The sequence below is a fragment of the Rana temporaria genome, chromosome 1 (genome assembly GCF_905171775.1).
Source record: "Rana temporaria chromosome 1, aRanTem1.1, whole genome shotgun sequence".
Classification (NCBI taxonomy): Eukaryota; Metazoa; Chordata; class Amphibia; order Anura; family Ranidae; genus Rana; species Rana temporaria.
In genome coordinates, this window is record NC_053489.1 from 475,243,953 (window position 1) to 475,267,309 (window position 23,357).

General features: G+C 37.8%; 1 protein-coding gene across 5 annotated transcripts in view; it reads left to right on the top strand.

The window, feature by feature from the left end:
- The window catches only part of COL25A1 (collagen type XXV alpha 1 chain), a 588,595-nt gene that overhangs the window by 521,290 nt on the left and 43,948 nt on the right, over window positions 1–23,357 (top strand). For all 5 annotated transcript variants that reach the window (XM_040329411.1, XM_040329395.1, XM_040329418.1 and 2 more), the window contains exons 22-29: window positions 1,467–1,511; window positions 2,084–2,161; window positions 3,849–3,872; window positions 8,293–8,337; window positions 9,219–9,263; window positions 17,998–18,078; window positions 19,940–20,002; window positions 23,115–23,165. In XM_040329411.1, the coding sequence (XP_040185345.1) occupies window positions 1,467–1,511; window positions 2,084–2,161; window positions 3,849–3,872; window positions 8,293–8,337; window positions 9,219–9,263; window positions 17,998–18,078; window positions 19,940–20,002; window positions 23,115–23,165 (432 nt within the window). The remainder of the gene's footprint in view (window positions 1–1,466; window positions 1,512–2,083; window positions 2,162–3,848; window positions 3,873–8,292; window positions 8,338–9,218; window positions 9,264–17,997; window positions 18,079–19,939; window positions 20,003–23,114; window positions 23,166–23,357) is intronic.

Below are 23,357 nucleotides of genomic sequence, written 5' to 3' on the forward strand. Positions count from 1 at the left end.
AATAAATTTATTTTTTGGACCAAAACGAAATTCCGAAACAAAATATTTCAGTGAGCACATTTCTACTTGCTATTGGGGGCAAAAGTCAAGAGAGAAGATCCAGGAGCACTGGTGGGGGACCCGAGAGGAAGAGGATCGGGGCTGCTCTGTGCAAAACCAGTATAGCTTGTTTATTTATTTTTTGTTTTGTTTTTTTTAAAGCCGAACCTTTAATACCACTTTAAGCAGGAGGTGTTCACATACATGTCATAAAGTTGAACTCCATACATTCCGACAGCGTCAGAATAACTTATTTATGGAAATAGTCTGTTTGGGACAGGTAAAGTGAAAGAGAATGTGGATTTAAGCTGTCTATAGATAGATTGAAATTCAGCCGGTTCAGGAGAGGCAGGCCAAATTTAAAGTCATGTACAGTATAGGCACTGTACTTGTACATAAGTTGATCTGCTGATCAGTGTCTGCACAACTACCCTGCTGAAAAATTTCCTCTGGATCAGTGCTGCAGGCTATAGCCTGCAGCACTAATCTTTGTATTCTGATGGTGGGGAATTCTCCCCAGTGTCAGAATGCAATGACACAGCAGGGAGGATTCCCTTTTCCACACCAAATGTGGGGATGGGGGAATCAGGTCATTATTTATTTATTTTTTGTTCAATCCGCTTACCTTTAGCATTTCACAATTGTACAAACTCCTCTCCTGTACTGAAAATGCTTACTTTGAATTCACTGCACACTGTGAACTTCACGTGCCGTGCATTGGAACTCCAGCAGGTCAGATAGAGCCCTGCCTGCATTGCATAAAGGAGCACAGAGACCCAGGGATGACATCACTGGGCCTAAAATTAGTCATTTAATAGAAATGGAAACGTTTTATTTAAAAATGTCATAAGCATGTACATAAAGGGGGAGGAAGAATCAGGGAAGGCGAAATATAAGCAGATTAAACTTCAGCTGTGAGGCCTCGTACACACGGCCGAGGAACTCGACGTGCCAAACACATCGAGTTCCTCGGCCAGTTCAGCACTGAAGCCGCCGAGGAGCTCGGCGGGGCGAGAGCTCCCATAGAACAACGAGGAAATAGAGAACATGTTCTCTATTTCCTCGCCGAGCTCCTCGTCGGCTTCCTCGGCCGAAAGTGTACACACGGCCGGGTTTCTCGGCAGAATTCAGCCAGAAACTCGGTCGGAAGCTGAAATCTGCCGAGGAAACTGGTCGTGTGTACGGGGCCTAAGAGTTATGTGGCTGGGTTATAAATTAGAAGGAGGATTGGGTAAGTGTTTGGGAGAGACAACTATGCCATACTGACTATACTGGTATGTTTTGTATGTTTATTTATGTTTACTTTCAATTAATAACTTGTTGTTTTTTATGTACATCAGTATGTACTGTAATTTTAAAAGGAATGCGTAACTTAATGGGTAACTCCTACCCTATTAATTAGGAAAACAATATTCATGTCACTATAGGGGGAATCTGGAAGCAGAGGTGAAGCTGGCCCCCTTGGTCCTAGAGTAAGTGCTCTCAATTATCACATTTAATAACAAATGTATTCTAATGTGCAGAAATAAAGCAATTTTTACAGTTTTGGGGTAAAACAGCAAGTATGTTCAAAGCCCAAAATTATCTGTGCCTCTTCAAAGTGTTAATAATTATAAACACTGCAAAATGGTTACCTAGTTGCTCCCAAGCTTGAATTATATGATGTCATACATTTTGTTTGGATTCGCTGCGATTGCATTTATAAGACTAGATTTTTAAGTTAATCTTAGCTACAGTACATTTATAATAAATCTCTTGCTGCTTACTGGATCTGTGATTTGTTAAGTAATAAAACATTTAAAAAAACATAGACAATCATGACAGTCTGTCCCGTTGGAAAAACAAGTCAGCAATGGCAGCTCCTGTTTTTCTACCCAGTGTTCTCGTAAACCCTTCATTCTCTATTCTCTCTCTCTCTGTACCTCTTTGTACTAGAGCCAGCCTTACATGAGAAAAGCATGGTGCAAAAACAGTGCTCATACTACACAATGAAACGGAATTGAAATGTAGATTCTCCTAAAATTATCTGTCATGTATTCTTTAGGGACCACCAGGACAAAAGGGAGATCAAGGCGCAACAGAAATTATAGATTACAATGGAAATATTCAGGAAGCATTACAGGTAAGGCAATATTCTTGGATTATTAGAGACGCTGGAGAATGCTAGATTTCATTTTTCAATTTGTCAGTCACTCGTTTTAAGTTTAAATTATTTACAAAACAGAAAAAAAGACAAAACCTATTGCTCAATCTGTAAACAGTTAGTCAACTAAAATATTTGTAAAGTCTTTTTTTTTTTTTTTGGATAGAGTAGGGAATGGCAAAAACCTCTTTAATTTTTATTTTACTGTGTCCCAGTAGAGTAGACACAAGGAAAAGTTGGAAGAAATGTCTCCAAAGTGAGGAAAGTCCGCTCTTGGGATCACCATACATGTTACAATGTGACTGTACAGTCTTTGTACAACTTTGTATCAACTTTAGTTTTACAAAACAATGTAATCTTAGGACCTACCTAAACTACCCAACCAATCTGTATCTGGCAGGCTCTTGAACTACATAGTAAGATTGTTTTGTGTCTGGTAAGCTTTACACAGTTATCACATGGGCAAGTGCCCCCATCGGAAGGGTTTGAAATCTATTTCAGTTCTGGTGGCAGTGTAAATCTTTGAATTTTACACCAACAATGTTAGGCTGCGTTGGGCAGCATTGTCCAATCCAATTTCAATGCAAGAACAAGGCAATTTGTCCTATGTCCTATGGCTTCAGTTTTCACATATGTGTTTCATTAGTATAAGCTAAAAAAAGATAGCGCACGTTGCATTTTTGCACATCGCAATTCTGATGCGCTGTAAAGCATCTCAATGCACTGCAACACAAATAATTACTGCACATAGACGTTTTCTCTAAAATTTGATTCACTTAAGGAAAATTGACTATAAACTTTGCCATTGCAGTTGCTCCAGAGCTTAGTAAATTAGGTAAGCTACACTTTACAAAGAAAACTCAATCACATGCAAGGAAAATAGAAATAACAGCAATTTGCTCATATACTGTATTTATATAGTGTATGTGTTTGTATCTATAGATACATATAGGAACTGTATAAGATATTTAACAAGGAGGGGTATTTACTAATACTGGAGAAGCTGTGCAAAGTAGCCAATCGATTTATATCTTAAAAATGAAAACTAGAATCTTAATCATTGGTTTCCATGCACCACTTTTCCAATCTGAGGAAATTCTCCTCTATGAGTTCACATAAATGCACTGAGGGGAATTTATCAAAACTGAAACAGCTGTGCATGACAACCAATCAGCTTCCTTCTTTCATTTTGGTAGATTACCTGAACAAGCTGAAGATAGAAGTGATTGGTTGCCATGCACAGCTACTCCATTCTGTCTGCCCCAGTTCTGATAAATCCCATTCACTTTAAGCGAACATAAAGTGAATACAGCCATTTTGCCTATTGGGTGTCTGAAATATATTGATATTAGCATGACATAATTTTCAAAGGACATGCAGGATTTGCTGCACGCTGTAATGCTAATTAGTATTGTAAGTATTTGATTTTGTGATACGGGCAGTTTTATTTTGGTTCACCAGGGAAGAAATGCTGGAATTAAGCTCTAAAGAATTTTTTTGTGTCACAGTTGGAAGCTGGAATCTTTCCTGGATACAATTATCATGGTTGCCAAACAATTTATTGCATAATTATTAAAGCATTGTTTTAGAATAATCTCAATTATGTATGCAGTATGATGTCATATTAAGTACAATGTTATTTCTTATTGCTGCTACTTCTCTTCAGAGGATTACCGCCATTACAGTTACGGTAATTCTGCACGAACTGTTCCTTTGTGTTGTGTGTGGCCTTGTCTTGTTCTCATTGCATGCATTGTAATGTTATGTATGTACTAACAGTGAAGCCCATGAACTGGATATATTTATATGTATAACAGGTGTTTTTTTTATGCAGGAAATTATGTACTGGGAATGTGTTCTTACTAAAAATCTGGAGCTACTTCTCCTCAGCCACCAGTCAGCAATAGGCTTGCATAAACGTTTGAGTCTGGTGGCGAGGGAAAATACGTTTTTGTAAGAATATATTTTTACAAAAGGATCTTGTAGGGCACAGGTGTCAAACACAAGGCATGTGGGCCGAATATGGCCCTTCAGGCCATTTCATGTGGCCCTTGAACCTCTCCTGCAGCTGCAGTAGAGCTCCAGCCTTCCTCTGGTCCTCCTTCAGACCCTTACTTTCTTCTTTCAAGCAATGCATCCAGCTTCTTCCCAGCAGCAGCATAAGGAAAGGGGGGTGCACTGTGATGTAAAGGAGAGTGGGAGACTCAACTTCTGATGATGGGGTGGCTCTTGACATCTAATGTAAAGGGGAGGGAAAGCGCTGGACATCCAATTTTACAGATACAACCGGCCCTTTTGAGGACAATCATAATGCTGATGCGGCCCACGATGACATTGAGTTTGACACCCCTGTTGTAGGATTTTAGAAACAATCAACATGGCTACTATCAAAGTGGTCATTTCCTATTAGCCATGAAAAGAAAGGAAGATGCGCCAATCTAAGTGCAGCAGAATAGAAAATGTAATAGTAATGTGTATCACACATAGCCAAATGGCTACTCACAAAACAGGAGAATTCCCTACTAGCCACAATGCATACTTCAACAGCCCAAAAAGATATTATCACAAGTAGTAAATATTATTTTAAAACATTAAAGTATATCTATTTTGTTTTTGTTTTTTTTAATGAAGTAGGGGTGTTAAAGTTTTTTTAAAACTCAACTTTGTTGTTTTTAATACAGTAGGGAAGGTGTACATGTTTTTGCTGTACATGTCCTAATTTGAAGAGTTCCTTTCACTTCCTGCCCTGGAAAACAGGAAGAGCAAAAAATGTGGGTAATTGCCTCCTAGACAACTCTTATTGGGACAGGTGTTCCTGGTAGAAGATTTAACCCCTCTTCCTCCTCTAGTTAACATTTAGAATTTTCCATCAATTTCTGCCACACTGATAATGGTCACCAGGACACATAGAGGGAAAAAAATAAATGTCAGCCCCTCAAATCAATTTAACACTAACAAAAATAAGATGAATGTGGGTATGGCAATACACTGAACTCAATACCCAGAACTCAGTCCTGCTAGTCTGTACAAATTACCTAATTAAACTACTTTAATATTTTTGTTTTTTTGCAAACATTGTTCATGTAAAACCACAATGCAGCATCAAGACACCCCTGCAAAGTGTGGTTTCTAACTGTAAAGTATCTAAGCACCTAAAGTAGAACATACACCATATTACCAATAGTATTGGGACTGGCATCCCAGTCTTAGCCCGTAAGGTTCAATATTGAGTTGGCCAACCCTTTGCCACTTCAACCCTTCTGGGAAGGCTATCCACAAGGTTTAGGAGTGTGTCTATGGGAATGTTTGACCATTCTTCCAGAAGCGTATTTGTGAGGTCAGGCACTGATGTGGACGAAAAGGCCTGGCTCACAGTCACCTCTCTAAATCACCCCAAAGGCTTTCTATCAGGTTATGGTCAGGACTATGTGCAAGTCAGTCAAGTTCCTCCACCTCAAACTCACTCATCCATGTCTTTATGGACCTTGCTTTGTCACGGTTTTAAATTGTTATTCCTACTGCTGGTGGCCCTAAATTCTTGTAACCGTTTAAGTACAAAAAAGGGACTTGAAGGTTCACACATCCTTTAATAAATTAAAAAAGTGTAGTTGGCAGCTGTTTTTAAAAAGACCCATAGCAAAAAAGTGAGAGAGGCAAGGCACCTATAGAGATAAAATGCTCCTGTAATTTCTTCGAGAGATCCATCCTGTATGATTAAAGATGTTGTAAAAAAAAAAAGATGTTGTTAGTCTTTAACTTAACCCACTAAACACACATTTCAAAATTTTTAAAGTAGACTTACACTTTATTCTAACTGCTTTTGTGATTTTGTTAAGGAATTGTACTAAATATCTTCACTGGAAAATCGGTTATTGTAATTTAACAATGTAAACCAAAGCAGCATAATCTGCTATAGCTTTTTTCTAACATGTTTGAAACCTTTAATGTGTTTTCCCATAATATGCCACAGAATCAGCTATAATTGCATATCTTTTCCTGTATCAGAATAAACAACCATGCACAATCTGTGAAATTATACATACATGGGCTTATTAAAATATAAATAAATTGACTGCTGGTATAACCAGATATCTGGTTGGTTTACTGTACTTTGATATCAGGATTGATTTTGGGTGCTTTATTCAATAAACTCAGTCGATTTTGTTTCTAAAACTGAATTATGGCAGCAGAAAAAATGTATAATGGCTGCAAATTCATCTTCGTAGCAGAAGCAAATCTAAGTTTAAGAAATTAAATCTGAAATAGATCAAAATATTAACAGAACTTGCATTAAGTATACTAAAATTAGGTCTGAATGAATAAGCCAAAATATACTGTGTGTTGGCTGGTCATACGCTTATACATTAGAAGTAGTCCTCCAGACCTTGATTATATTCTGGATGAAGTACTTTTTTTTTAAATATATCATTTCAGTATATATGTGGCATCCATCCACACTAAAAAGCCCCAGCAAAAAAATGCCTCAGATCTGCATCCTTTGGGTAGCAGTAGAAATGCCTATTAGATCTGCCTTCTACTTGCCCACATTCCCAGTGGGCTAGGAACCCCTATTCCCACCTCCAGCTTGTAATGTCAGTGTACAATGCATGCTGTGCCAGTGATGGGCTGGCCATGTATGCAGGCATGAAGCTGGCAGTTCATAGACTTGATTGGATCCTGAGTCAACTGCTCTGTGATGACTTCACCCTTCCTTACCTGAACCAGCCTGGGTGAAAGTGAGTAAAACACTTGTTTTTTTACATTTATCACTGATCACCAGTGAAGGGGGGTGTTGTTCACAGCACTACCACTGTTTACCAATGCAGGGTGAAAGTGGTAAATAACACTGCCATTTTCCACCAATGTGAGGAGGGAGTTAAATAACACTTCCACTGTCCACCAATTTGTTTAGGGGAGTTAAATAATACTGCCACTGACCACCAATGTGAACACATACACAAATTGCACTCCCCTGGGCTGAGCACCCACCCGGGAACAAATAATAACATATATGGCCCTGCCTTGGATTAATGAATAAACACTTGCAAGGCTTAATATAATTAGTTTAATTCAATGGACGATTGAAGTTAATACAACTTTTCTTCATTCGCTTAGTTAAGTAAATATTCTAGGCTTTTTTAGTAAATCAACCATTATATGAATCAGATAATTCTTTATAATTTATGCCCATCCTTGATTAGAATTAAATTGAAATTGAGGAGTGCGGTGCCCTAAACTGTACCCCATCTGGTAAAAACACCTTTAACATGGAACATTTTCTTGCCTTGTTGTCCTACCACATTGCAGAATTTTTTTTTTTTTTTTTTTACTAGATAGTTGTATATTTTCTTTCCTTGCAGGCTAATTTTATAATTGAATTGAACATAGGAAAGCTGCTGCTTGACCATCTGTGAACTAATGACAGTCCTAAAATATCAATAATTTCCCCATGGGATTAATAAAGTATTCTGATTCACCTTTAATATGGAACATTTTCTTGTCTTGCTGTCCTCCCACATTGCAGAATAATTAGTTTTTTTTTCTAGATAGTTGTTAGTTGTATATTTTCTTTCCTTATGGGCTGAAAATGTAATTGAACATATGAAAGCTGCTGCTTGACCATCTACGACCTAATGACAGTCCTAAAATATCAATAATTTCCCTTTTGGGATTAATAAAGTATTCTGATATGAAGGTGGCTATAAAAGTTATAGTTTGCTAGAACAATCTTTGTAAGTTGTCCTTTAAATTTACCAAATCTGTTATGTGAAGCCCTATGAAAATAGTGAATTAATAGCTTACTAAGCCAGGCAGGACTTTTCACTATATGGCTATTGGTAAATCTAAAGGAGATTGTAACACGTAGGGTCAGCTTAGAAGCTGTTTTCCTCATTTGCTTGTACAGGTAGGAATGACTATATGCACTTTTAATTAATAACTTGACGATGTATTAAATAACTTGATAAAGGGCAATAATCTCTGATTAACCTTGTCTTGAAATGTTGAAGATGTTGCAGCCCTGTGTGTTGTTCAGTACTGTGCTGTTTTTTTATGTCATACCACAAATTCCAACTTGCCCCTTGGTCACCAATTTTCTTTTTATGTTACAGGGACCTCCTGGACCACCTGGGCCACCTGGTTTGCCTGGATCAAAGGTGTTATACCCTATTATTAAAAATATGTTTATGTAGATAAGCCTATGCATAGAGCAACTTAACTTCCTGTATAACTTTAGTATTTTTTTTATAATAATGAGCATATTGACATTTTATTAAAATTCAGTTACATCATAATAAATGTTGTGCCTTTATGCTTATGCTGCTGGTTGTATGGTGGCAATTGCTATGCTTTGCTACACTATGATGGCTATGCATGTGTAGTACCATGCATCAAAATACTAACCCTAATTACCAATTGGCCTATAATTTCTGACTGATGAAACAGATTAAATCATCCCCTATCCCCGACACTACACTTTCATTTAGACATTTGAGAGGTGCAAAACGTTGTCAGACTCGTAAATCCTAGTTCAGCGGTTTTGCACAATCTCTGACAAACTTTTAGTGATCTCCCTGATATTTCTTCCTACTTGTGTTAGAAGCATCTTACATTATCATATGGCAGAGTTGTCCTTCCATCTCTTGGGAAATATGTTAGTTGGAAGTAAACTTCAGTAAAACTGAACAGGCTTGGCGTCATTGCTCCAAGTGCGAAGAGAGAATGACAACTTCTGTCAGATGATGGTGTGTGCTTCTAATACACGAAACAGCATTCTTGATAGGCTTCCTTTAAATGAAAAACACGTCACAACAAGTTGTCATTTTGTGAAATCACAGACGGAAGCTACATTTTGTAACATGAACTGTCCCTTTGCCTTCTTTATGATCTCAACAAAGATTGTCCTTGTAGATTACTCTATCAGCACAAGAACCTGATGAATTCATTTAGAAAGCCATAGCACCTAAATATGGTGTGGTGGTTTCAATCAATATCTGCCATTGAACTTAGCTCATGGTAACTTACATTGTTTCTACAGGGAGAGGGAGGCCCTATTGGTCCTCCAGGAGTTGATGGGGAGCAGGTAATGTTTGCAGTAATTTATCACTCAAAATTTCAATGTGTAGGGGGTGGTTAATATTAAATAATACTAAAATGGACATTAATGTTCAGAAATAAGTAATCTTGAAATGAATGACAATCTTGCAAGTCTAAAATAATATATAAATGTTGTTTACATAATTATTATATAGTCCAAAAGTTATTTAGCCTAGGTTCACACTGGAACGCAGTGATGAAAATCTGTGTTCTGTGCACATTTCCCGAACTGCGGTAAAACACACTGCAGATGTGATCTGCAGCAGGTGTCAATGTTAAGATAATGACACGCTAAACATAGAACGCAATTGCAGTGCATTTTTCTGCATTGGATCGCATGGTACAAAAATATCATGCAATCTGGTTGCAGTACATTTCTAAATAAATGGGCTCAAACTGCACCGCACTGAGTCGCATGTGAATTGCACAGGAATGCGCAGTGCATTCACAGTGTGAACTGTGGTTTACTGGCATCTCAATGCAGCAGCCATTTTTGAACATAGAAAAACCTTAATTTTTGAACATTAGTGTCCTAATACTACCACATGATTGTCTAGATGTTACATTTCTGAACATTAGTGTCCTAATACTATCATTTCATTGTCTAGGTGTTTTTATTTCTGAACATTAGTTTCCTAATACTACTTTATAACTATCTAGATGATCTTTAATTTTTGGACAACAGGATCCTAATACTACCACGTCATTGCTTAGATCAGCCTTTCTCAGCCTTTTCCACAAGGGAACCTCTGAAATAGACCTGGATCTCTGGGAAAACTCACTTAAATTATTAGATCTACAGCTCATGGTACAGTAGCATGATCAGTAGGATGTAGAGCATTTTAAATAAATGTGTAAAACATAGGGTTTACTTAACAATCATCCTCTGGGCTTCCTCCTGATTAATGTTTACCTTATAATCAACCTCTGGACCTCCCCCAGAGCTTTCTAGGGGTTCCTTGAAAGTAGAGTATCTCAAGGAAACCTCAGCAACTTCTGGAGGAAGCCCAGGATTTCATGGAACCCTGGTTGAGAAAGGCTGGTCTGGATGCTCATTAATTTCCTAATATCACCATATCACTTTCTAAATGTTTTATTTTCTGAACATTAGTGTCCTAACATCACCTTGTCACTATCTAGAGGTTCTTTCATTATTGAACACTAATGTCCTAATACTACCGTGTTAATATTTAATTGTCCCTCATCTGTTAAAGGTTATCACTAGAGTATTACTTTCTACATGGCAATAGCATGACTTCATGCAGCTGCTTTTGCTTGACAGCAGATGAAAGCTGACAGGGCAGTAAAGTTGGTGGAATAGGACTAGATGTATATCATACCATAACACCATATACCATATCATTTAGAAACTATATTTAGGCTCTATTCATAGTCAAACATCTGAAGAAGAAAACAAGTAATTGTTATTTCATTTAGTGTACATAAAATGTATTTTTTTTACAAAAGATAATTCTGTGTTTTGCTTCCCGTCCATGCTTTTCATTATGTTAAAAAGCAATGGATCATGTGTTGCTGTTCCTATTAGACTGCCACTTTACATGGGCTTATAAGTTATAGGAATTCTCAAGAGATAAGATTTTGTAGAGATGTTACTAATGCGACCTTCCGGACAGATCTCCCCTGGCAGTAGACAGACAACTGGCCAATGTGACAAATGAAAGATGGCAGTTTGAAACATTAATTTAAAAACCTAATGCACTTGTGCTTATCTCAATAGGAAACATAAAAGCAGAAAAGCATAATAATGCTTTTAGGTCAATCTTAATTTTAATATTTTTTTTTTTTTTTTTTTACTAATACTTAAAGTAGAACCTTTTTTAATTTTGGATAGAGCAAGGGAGCGTTATAAACCCTGTCCGATTTTTTTCACCATCTGTGTCCCAATGGGAAGATTTACCTTTACTTCCTGTCCCATAGCGAAACAGGAAGTGAAAAGAAATCACTGCAAATTAAGGGAATTCCTTGGGGACCCCCAGGTCACGAAAACTAGTGTCCCCTTTGGAAGATTTCCTCTCTATTACTTTTCTAGGGACAGCCCAAAATGTGAAGTGTTCCTTTACTTTCACTTTCAATGATCATGGTAACAAGGACAAATAGAGAGGGGGATCTCCCCAATGGGGACACAAACCGCAATAAAAACTGACAAGCATTCTAATCCCTCTTCACTCTATCCAAAGCTCAAAAAAAAGTTTTGCCTTTAGTAATACTTTAAAGTATATCTAAAGCAAATATACATTTTTTGTATAGAATAGGAAATGATTAAAGCCCTATCAGGATTTTTTTCATCTGTGTCCCATTTTAGAGATTTACTTTCAGGGTAAGTCTCTCTTAGCCTTAAGGGTAGGAAGGGCCGGGCCCACAGTGTCCTCCAGATCACTGATGCGGCGCTCCGTTTCTGAGACCCTGTCCCGCACTTTATGCATATCCTGGAGCATTATTGTAATGTCCAGCTTAAGTTCCTCCACTTTCCCCATAGTATCTGAGTGGTTTACCTTAATGATTTTGAGGACCTCCAGCAGCGTGGGCTCCGGTTCCAGGCCATCCTCGCTAGGAGATGCAGGGGCGGGCAGCGCTGGCGTGGTGGAGGTCCCAGGAGAGGGTGGAAGAGATGGCTCAGGGTCCTCAGCAAAGAGCTCCAGCATGGATGCAAGAGAGGAGAGTGGCGCGGTGGTGCGGTGGCCATCCGGAGCGCGTGGTGATGTTCATCCTGACCGCGGGCTGCTTCTTGCACTTTCCCATCCACCAGATTCCTCAGAAAAGTATCCCAGGGTCTTCCCCAAGGGAACTGTAAGGTTTGTAGCCGGTTTAGAGGGGCAGGAGAGCAGGATGGCACAGGATTGTTCAGAGGGACCTTGGAGCTGCTAGGAAAGACGTCTGCTCACATGCTGCTCCAGGCCACGCCCCCTTAAGGTAAGTCTCTCTAATGGGGACACAGAAAGCATTAAACACCTGGCAGGGGTTTTAACCCTTCCCTACTCTATCTGAAATAAAAAAAGTTTTGCATTTAGATATTTTTCAAATTGTTTAGAAAAACTTAATTTCACAAATAAACATGTAACTTTTAATTTAGCAGTTCATGGCACTGTTTTTTTCAGAATAGTCTCTTTTTGTAAGTCCGTCATAGCTGCTCTCTTTGTGATTATCTTTTTCTATATGAAAATTCACACAGAAATGAGGGTCTGTTCTGACTCAATCAACATTGTATGTCATTTTATTTTCAATCTGCTCTATAAAAGCTTAGGCTTATTATCCAGCAAAGTTATAGGGGTTAGCATGTGAAAAAGTTCCTAGAGCTTCGCCTGCTGGCTTCAAATGGTAAACACTTAAAAAGTGAAAAAAAGTATTTAAACTTTTGTTGAACAACATGAAAAAAAAACGTATATACAAAATCCTATTTAGCCCCCTAACCGGTTAAGCCCCGGACCTTTAGGCAGCTAAATGCCCAAGCCAGGTTTTGCGATTCGGCACTGCTTCGCTTTAACAGACAATTGCGCGGTCGTGCGACGTGGCTCCCAAACAAAATTGGCGTCCTTTTTTCCCCACAAATAGAGCTTTCTTTTGGTGGTATTTGATCACCTCTGCGGTTTTTATTTTTTGCGCTATCAACAAAAATAGAGCGACAATTTTGAAAAAATGCAATATTTTTTACTTTTTGCTGTAATAAATATCCCCCAAAAACATATATAACATTATTATTTTCCTCAGTTTAAGCCGATACGTATTCTTCTACATATTTTTGGTAAAAAAAATCTCAATAAGCGTTTATCGATTGGTTTGCGCAAAATTTATAGCGTTTACAAAATAGGGGATATTTTTATTGCATTTTTATTAATTTTTTTTTTTACTACTAATGGCGGCGATCAGCGATTATTTTTCGTGACTGCGACATTATGGCGGACACTTCGGACAATTTTAACACATTTTTGGGACCATTGTCATTTTCACAGCAAAAAATGCATTTAAATTGCATTGTTTATTGTGAAAATGACAGTTGCAGTTTGGGAGTTAACCACAGGGGGCGCTGAAGGAGTTAGGCTTCACCTAGTGTGTGTTTACAACTGTAGGGGGGTGTGGCTGTAGGTCTGACGTCATCGATCGAGTCTCCCTATAAAAGGGATGACTCGATCGATGTAGCCGCCACAGTGAAGCACAGGGAAGCCGTGTTTACATACGGCTCTCCCCGTTCTTCAGCTCTGGGGTGCGATCGCGAGGGGGCGGCTAGAAACTAATAGCCATGCCCTCGTCCCGGATCGCTCCCCGCGGGTTTCCGACCACCGCATGTAGCGGGAGGGGGTCCCGATCCGCGGAAAGGCGGGGACGTACATGTACGCCCATATGCCTGTACGTGCCATTCTGTGGACGTACATATACATGCGGCGGTCGGCAACTGGTTAAATCATATATGTGTTAATTTGATTATCCATATAGCATGTTTCAGCTTTAATTCATAATAATTTTAGAATTGAATGTAAACATCCATAAAATGTCTGTCACACAGGGAAACTGCTACTTCATTTTGAAATGTGTGCAAAATTGTCTGTTGTCAACAGCTACCAATTAGAAAAGGTTGACTCTGATTTAGAGCTGGTGGGTGAAATTTATAAATAAATTGGTGGATGTGAGCACTATAGAGAGTTATTTGGCATGTCAGTGAGTAAGGCCTATAGGTGTTTTTACAAAAAATATATCACCAGTTTTTGGTTGGAGAGCACAATACAGTGTCAGACTTAGCAGCAAATCTTGGGTCACTCCGGCAGACCAGTCACAACTTCTAGAGTTGATTGGCAGGGCTGGTGCTATGCTTAACATCACAAGAAAGGTTGGTATTAGTTATACTTGCCGAATCCAGCATCAACAATTACTGTTTTGAACATTATAAAGTTCCTTTTGATTCCACAGGGGTTTGCATTTTATTGCATATCTGTGATCTCCACAAAATGAATGTGGGAGCTCCACTGTAAAAGTGCAGAAATTACACAGTCTGAATGCAGTAAAGCTTTGTAGATGGAAGATGGGCAATTAACTGATACAAGGGGTTTACAGTCACCGTTAGAATCGATTCCCATGAATAGAGCCATTATTTTGTTCTCATTTTCAGTCATTGTAATTTTTTCTTGTTTACTTCTTCAAGATTGTCATTTTCATCTTGGTATACTTTTCTTAACACTGGTACTCACAAAGATCATTTTATTCTTCCCATTCTGCCTCAGTATCTTCTTGTTCTATCCAAGGCTTTTGATTGCACTGCTATTGCTAAGTAACAGTATTAAATGATGATGGAATCTTAAGTACCTGTCCCATGTAAACATTGCTTTAACAGTATTATCTAATGGGCAGTTATATATGGTTTGTACATTAATTGCAATTACATTTATGAGAGGAATACATTATAGGCTTTGGGTAGTACATTGATTCAGAGGAGAATTAATCATTTTAAATATGCTAAATGTAGCTTGTCACACTTGATAAAAAATAAACGGTATGCTTATTAATTTTGTATGACTATAAGATCTTAAAGTTAAGTTTAGAATTTACAGGCATACACAAATATCAAAGTAATTTTTTCAATTTAAAATCACTTTCATCATTTAATGCTGTGTGTTATTTACAATCTGTTACTGACTATTTAAACTACTGTGGCAACTAAAGATAATGAAACCATGCCGTGATTCATATAAAGCTAATATATGAACTTCATCTCCATACAGTGGTTTTACACATTACTCGAGGTGTAAAATTTAAATTCATGAATGCTTTTAAAGTATCCTCAACTACTACTAAATCTGGCCAACATTACTAGGGAAAAAATGTGACTACCAATAAGTTAGCTAAATTTAGGAATGGCTGGCAAATTCTAGTCTAAGTAGAAAACCATTATCATAATATCATTGTAAGGATTTTAGCGGACTTCACTGATTCTTACCTGATTCTGTTCTGTAGATATTGAGACTTGCTGAAAGTTAGTTTTAAGTGGTTGTGCTTCTGTCAAAATTACAACCTCAGTTTCAATCTTGTAATGGGAAACATTTTACTAGCATCCCTACAGACTTGCAAGATTCTTGTTAAGTATTTCATAAAAAATATCATATTGTGACTATGATTGTTTTTCCCCTTCCCCTCTTTCTTTTGTATACCCTTTTTTTTTTTTTTTCTAAAACTAAAAAAAAATATTGGAAACAAAAATATCATATTGTAAATATGGTGTTTTTTATTATTATTTTTACTGTAAGCCACCATTGCAGTCCTTCTATTATACAGTCATCTTTATTGTGATCTCTGTGTAAAAAAACTTCTTTTGATATAGCAAGACCTTATTGGCATTAAAAAGTGCTTGCAAACAATGTTACATTTACCAAAATAAATATACCTGCTGCTTGGCTTGACTCCCTGCCGCTGAAAAAACAAGTATAATTCTTTGTGACATAGGATATATACACCCTACATGAAGAACAGTCAGAAATCAAACTTCTATACTATAATAAGACCTGTATGTTGTATTCACTTGAAAAATAAAACAAAACTATAATATTATATACCAGTAGCACAGCTAATCTAGATCTCTGAGGTACAAATTGAAAGCCTAAATGCAGCCAAGATAAAAAAAACATTAAATCAGCACAAGGGACGCGGCTTAGAATCAGTAGGATGTGTCTTTTGTGCCGATGCCTTTTCTCTTAGTAGGAATCTTTCTTTTGTCTGTGTTCCCCAACCCCCACCTCTGTAGTCTTCCAGAGTGGGTGGGTTAATAGAACTGTGGGAGCTGTCAATTTTTTGATACGACTTAAGCCTCGTACACACGGCCGAGGAACTCGACGTGCCAAACACATCGAGTTCCTCGGCCAGTTCAGCACTGAAACCGCCGAGGAGCTTGGCGGGATGAGTTCTCCCATAGAACAACGAGGAAATAGAGAACATGTTCTCTATTTCCTCGCCGAGCTCCTCGTCGGCTTCCTCGGCCGAAAGTGTACACACGGCCAGTTTCCTCGGCAGAATTCAGCCAGAAACTCGGTCGGAAGCTGAATTCTGCCGAGGAAACTGGTCGTGTGTACGAGGCCTGAGTCACATTCCTTTGATGATATGCGAGAATTTTTAGAGAAAGCTTTCATTTATGATTACTCCAATGCTGTACTTAACCAAAATTATAATCCTGCAGCTATTTTCTATGTGGTGGAAGAAAGTTATTGGAACCTTTTTTTGTTGTTTTACCATGGGAAAATTGACCCTAAGTTCCTGTCGGAAAAACAGGAAGTGACAAAAAAAATCCCCTCTTAGATAGTTATGTCCAGAAGAGGCATCACCATTGGAAGATTTTTCCTTAATGATAATGGTAACCAGGAGAAATAGAGACAGTGAACCTCCCCAGTGGTAACACAATATCAATGACATCAACCCCTGTCCAAAGAATGGTCTTCTGTACACTTATCCATGAACTTAACCAAATTTATAGTCCTGCAAGTCTCTTTAGTTTGTTTCTACAACTATTTTATATGTGCTCGAAGAAAGTTATTAGACCCTTTTTTTTGTCTTTTTACCATGGGAAGATTGTCCCTTATTTCCTGTCGGAAAAACAGAAAGTGATACAAAATCTCTCCAAAGGAGGGGAAATCCCCTCTTAGATAATTATCTCCAGAAGAGGCATCCCTATTGGAAGATTTTACCCTAATGACAATGGTCACCAGGACAATAGAGACAGTGAACCTCCCCAGCTGTAACACAATATCAGTGGCTTCAAACCCTACCCTTAACTCTTTTGATAGTTCCTCTTTAGATGGCAGGGATATTTTTTTGTTACAATGTCTTTGCACATTGTTGTAAAGATGTAACATTATTTGCAAATGTTTTTAAGGCAATAACAATGCAATGCAAAGTGTTTGCTTGTCCTGGTTTAACTCCTATACCATAATAAAGATTACCATTTAATGGAAGGATGGGTGTGGTGGCTTACACTTTTCTGTTATGAGGAACATGCAGGAGTAGTTTCTATGCACCCCACACAGAGGATGTGGTGGGAGAGATGTTCACTGCAAGTTTCAATTCCTTCTTTTAACAGAACTAGAGAAGGAGAGATCCCATCTCTGCTGGTACAGTGGGATTATCTGTGCAGCTGTTCATATGGTAGCCATTGTTTTCTCCCATTTGCTGGTTCTCCAAGCTTTGTTACAACATGAATGTTTGCAACAAAGGATCCTACTTTTCTTTACCGTATATGGCTTTAGAACAAAAGAAATGTTGAATATGAGCTTTCTGCCCTCAGTCTTGTGCAGCATTGTAATAGGAGTCAACAGGACAGCAGGATAATGATGTTGCTTTGATTTTGAATACAGTCTTTGATTTTAACTTCTGTTACTAATATTCGTCCTATACTGTACCCTGATTGACCAGCCAAGACATGGTGGATGCACTAAACACTTATTTTTTTAGTTAAATCCACTGCTTTCACCATGTTTGCCTCCACAAGAGACTTCTACTTAGTTCACAACAGTATATCATTTGGATATGAAAAGATACACATTACTATGGCAGCAGATAAATCAGCAATACTATCAGTGAGTACCCAGTATTCTAGTTCACTAAATCATGACCTCTTTTTTTTATCTCTAGAATCCACAGAGCTGCATGCTATCCATCTTGTAAAAAGAGTACTTGCATAACCTGTACGTTTTCTTAACTGGTAATTAAGTTTCTATTGCATTGAACAGGGCCCTAAAGGTTCCAAAGGAGATCGTGGAGAGTCTGGTATAGCGGGAGAGAAAGGAGGAATTGGCCTTCCTGGATTACCAGTAAGTGCTAACAACCAGCTCTGTTGTCACCCAATTTCAGTTGACTAAACCAAAGGTTTCAAAGTTTTCTGAAAATTATTGTCTTTGAGAATTTCTTAGCTATTGTACAGAAGTGTTTATATGCAAACAAATACGGTATACACAAATTTAAATTGTATACAATCTTAGCCAAAGTAGTTGATAGTGCTCTGTGGTTGTATCTTAAAGTAGAGATATTGGCCTTCATATAAAAAAAATTTAAAACTATTTATAAGTATTTATGTAGTTACAATTTTCTCCCAGTACTCCTGTAAAGTCCCACAAATACCTATTGAGCCTAGCAGTGTAATTCACCTAATACAGCTTCCTGTGATGGTGTGGCAACAATGCTGCACTGCTCCTGAATTCAGAGAAGAGTTGCCACTCTCATGTAAGCTTTGTCAGGGAAGATAAAGGAAAGTTTGTGTTTAGTTTGCTTTCATTTTATGAGGATTGTGCATTACATAGTAACTGGATTTGGTACTTGTTTAGACTGTAATTTAGGATCCCCTAAGTGATGGATGTTCTTAAATACCATGCTTTGGCAAGCGACAGTAGTCACAAATAGACAGGGTCAATGATTTCCTAATTCTGCCCGCATGTTAGATATTTACATTACATTTTGGAATGAAATTGCATTTTTACTATCAACAAGTTCAATAATAAGAGGACTGTGTCCTTTTATTTAAAGAAGATTTTTAGCAATTTTAGATATACATACTGTAGGGCCAGATTTCATGGTTATGCCACCATAATATACCGTAATATTTTGTTGCCCTCTGTGACCAAAAATACATTATGCTGGCATAAGCACATGTGAATGAGAGCATCCTTGCAAGCCCAGTTACCTGTGCCATATCATTTTTTTAAATAATATCTACTGTTCGAAATTGCTATTGGGGGCAGGATGCAGTCTATTTTGTTTATGCAGAGCCACTTTTTAACCATAAAGACCACCAAACAAGAAAAAGGAAAGATGATTCAGTGTTTCTTATCCTAGCCAACAAAGTCTTACTTCTCTTAACATCTCTTTCATTACTAGTAATTAATTAAGACACACATGCCCAGAGATGGCCATAAGGGGCAATATATATAAATATAAATTGACACTATTTGTACATTTTGTGACTTGGTGCTTCTCCCCGTATCTCTGCTGTATGAAAGTGCCCAACCATGGACTTTCATGCCAGGGTTATTGGATATTTTTCATGAAAGGTGATTATCCAAAGTAAAACATTTTCAAAATTACATTAACATGTTACAACTGAGGCCTCATTCACACGGCCGTAAAAATGTTACTGATGTTATTACACATGTGTTTTCTAGGAGAAAATTAGCAGTAAATTACTTGCGTATAGATGCGTTTAAACACATAAAGACACGTACATACGTGTATCCGTATATAATGATAATTTATTTTTCACCTTTGTTTAGGCTTCATTTACGTGCTTACAAATGCGTATACGTGTGTTTATATGCATAAGCGCATAAAGGATATATTCTTAGATGCAGATTTTTGTATTCTGTGTTACAGATCTGAAAGCAGCTCATGTTTACGCACCTGTGCATATGGCTCAATTGAAAACCATGCAGCTGCATTCAGATCCATAATTAAAAAACACTTGTATATATTTGTATATATGTTTTTTTACAGCCATGTAAATGAAGCCTTATATGAGATTTTAGTAATTGGGTTTAGATTTGAACTCTGATTCTAAGCCCTGCCAGGCCTACTGAGCACTGAAAAAGAACAGAAGATGGTTGCATGGATCTTAGTATAGCACACATTTCTTTTTCACTTTTAAAAACACAATATGATTTGCAAATATTACGTATTTTCTAGGGTGCAAATGGGCTAAAGGGAGAAAAAGGAGATCATGGTGCATCTGGGCCTCATGGAGCTTCTGTGAGTAGAACAACAAATTTTGTAGAAAGACGTACTATTCTCTGACTGTGATAACATCTAAATGGTGTATATTGTTATGGCCCGCTGTACTAAAGCTGAAGTTTTCCTCAACAGATAACTGGTGAATTCATACTGTGTATTACTGACATTCATGGGACTACTCAAACACTCAGTTGGGAACATACACATCTGAATTTACTAATGCTCTAGAACTCAAAAAAATCATTATGGTGGACTATTTGTAATTCAAAGCCTGCATCCTTTAATTCACTAAGACCAGTCAAACCTGCATTCTAAATTTAGATTTTCATAAAAATTACAATGTTTAGTGCTGTATTTTTCAACTATTTGCCATTTTAAACATTTATAAATTCATCAAAAATTAGTTAAAAGGAAAAACAAAAATGTACACCTTAATTTTACATAGCATTGACTTCTTAAGCCTTAAGCCAGTCTTATAACAGTCTTATAATTATTGTTTGTTATTTGTATAGTTCAGTAATGTTTTCCTGTAAACATATTACAGAAAGGCAATTAAGATATGAAATAGGAAAGTGAAAGAATAGTCTAAGGCCCCGTACACACGTCCGAGGAACTCGACGGGCAAAACACATCGTTTTGCTCGTCGAGTTCCTTGTGACGCCACAGAGGATCTCGGCGAGCCAACTTTCCTCATTGAACAACGAGGAAATAGAGAACATGTTCTCTATTTGGCTCGCCGAGGAACTCGTCGGCTTCCTCGGCCGAAAGTGTACACACGCCGGGTTTCTCGGCAGAATTCAGCTCCGATCGAGTTTCTGGCTGAATTCTGCCGAGAAACTTGGTCGTGTGTACGGGGCCTAACACTAACTGTTCTTAAAAACATTCCCTCTCCTCTCCTACCTATTCTGCATACCCTGTGTTAAAAAAAAAAGGTCTCTCTTTTTAATCTGCTGTGGTCTGTTAATGTGGTCCTGCAGCTCCAGCTACTTTATGTCAATGAAGGGCTGCTCTAGGGGAGAGGAGAGAGCGTTGGCAATGGCTGCGCTATGGGAGCCTATGGGTGACGTCACGACAAATTCACAGCTGTTGTTGAGCACTCCCTTAAACATGGAAGCCGGAGTTGCAGGATCATGTGCCTGTACCAGACTGGTTAACAAGGAAGCACACATATCCTTTTTACACAGGGTATGCAGGATAGTTACAGTAGGAGGAGGGGGTGGGGTTATTGCTAAGAATAGTTAGTATAAAGCTTTTCTTCCACTTTAGTTATTAGTCACATATAATCAAAACTCAATTTAAGCCACAACTTTTTTTTTACGTTTTCTTAGTAGAACAGGAAAAAATATGTCATTGTGTATTATTTGATAAGTGACACTTCAACACATTTACTAATTTCTGGGGCAAATTCTCTTGCAAAGTGCATAATTGCAGCTTATGGCGAAAATTCACCCCAGCAACAAAGTTTACTATAAAAAAACTAAACACAAGGGGACGTCTCCATCTAGATGTAGCGATTTATTTTAAAAAAGTATAAAAGACAATAAAAATGTACTCACTAGATAAAAGTGGATCACGGATTGTCATTAAACCATACGTATAGAACTCCAGAGTTCTACAGGCATGTGGCTAGATGAAGCAAAGTTCTTAAAAGAAGTACAGCTGTCGGGCTTCAGGCTGGAACATAAGCAACAGCAGCTTCCAGAATTAGCAAGATGGCTGTGGCTCCAAACAGCACCTCTCTCGGCTGGATGATGACAGGGAGTGGAGGGGGAGTGGCTACATGTTTCTGGGCAGTCGGGAGCACCCCAAACCATAGCTACACATCTGTCCAAAGTGAGGGACAGCTGAGAAGGAGATAGGGATAGAGCGATTTGGTTCCAAAAGATAGGCATCTCCTCCACATGAGGGCAATCTGTGAGGTATGCTTAAACACATGCTGATACAGCTTTGAGATGACTGCATCTTCCATCCTACCAGAACCATATCAGACTAAATGATCTTTAGGTAGGAAATTCATCTGTTCATTTTTAGAAGAGCATGTCCAAGTGGAGCTTTCTCTGCAGATAATCTGCAAGTATGCTATATGACACCAAAAATGTCTCTATATTTCCTACCCTCTTAATATTGATACATACAAAAAAAAGTAAAAGCACCACTCCAGGTCGATCTGCCCCCCCAAAAAAATCAAATATCTTGCATGGAGGTTCCGGCTTGGCTCACAACAGAGGAAAGCTTTAAGTAGAAAGGTGGGTAACCACAAATTGTAGTAAGAACCCCAATACTTTAATTAACCAATAGTTCCAGATAAAAACATCACAGCACCACATCCAGGTAGATGTACACGTTACAAGGCATTTATTTATAGTGGTGTTATGGTGTTAGAGTGTGAAACGCGTCAACATGTAAATCTCCCTGTCTGTGGTGCTATGATGTTTTTATATGGAACAATTGGTTAAATAAAGTATTGGAGTTCTTGCTACAATGTGTAGCTACCAAACTTTCTACTTGATATTGATACATACCTTATTGGAAATTCAGCCTGCAAGGGCTGCTTATTGTAGAGTTGTAGTGTCCACATATGTCAAAAATGTAGGCATTTTAAAGCCTATAGAAAAGAGGCTTTATCTGTCTCTGTGCCTGTTTTTTGATATAGATAATGGGAGCATTCTTCTAAAAGTTTGCTGTATGTTGCACTAAAAGCTCAATAAATCCTTTGTGAAAAAAGAAATGTAGGCGTACGTGTTTAACACACAGGTAGTGGAAACAGCAGGAAACTTCTATATTATTGTTGAATTGGAGGTGTTAGTTATTTTATCCCAGTATTACTAAATCGTGTATTGCTGCCAAAAGGCTTTTAATGTGGATTAAGTTTTTTATTTATTTTTTCTGTTCTCTTGATACATTTATGCAATTAAGTATATATGGCAATGCAATAGTTAAAGCAGCTTTTAAATTATGCAAATATACCTTTCATGCCATGAAATGGCTTAGTTAGGTGATTCTAAAAGCAATCCTAATCATTCACACAGAACAGTTTATAATGATTTTACTGCTGCAGGATGTTCAAGGCTCAAATACCTGTAATCTGAGTTTTCATTTTTTTTTCTTTTAAAACAAATTATTTTTACAGATCATTGGCCCTCCCGGCCCACCGGGGGCTCATGGACCCCCAGGCCCAATGGTATGTTGATTATAAATGCATTACATATTATTTTATATATTTAAATTGTTTAACAGGATTTAGTTCCTGCAGATTAAACTTTAAAGCAATGCTATATCTTTGTATTTTATGTTAATTATATTACCTTTAATATTTTAACTGTTTCGGGGTAATGACCATTTCACTGGTTGGTGATAGGCTATGATATAAAAG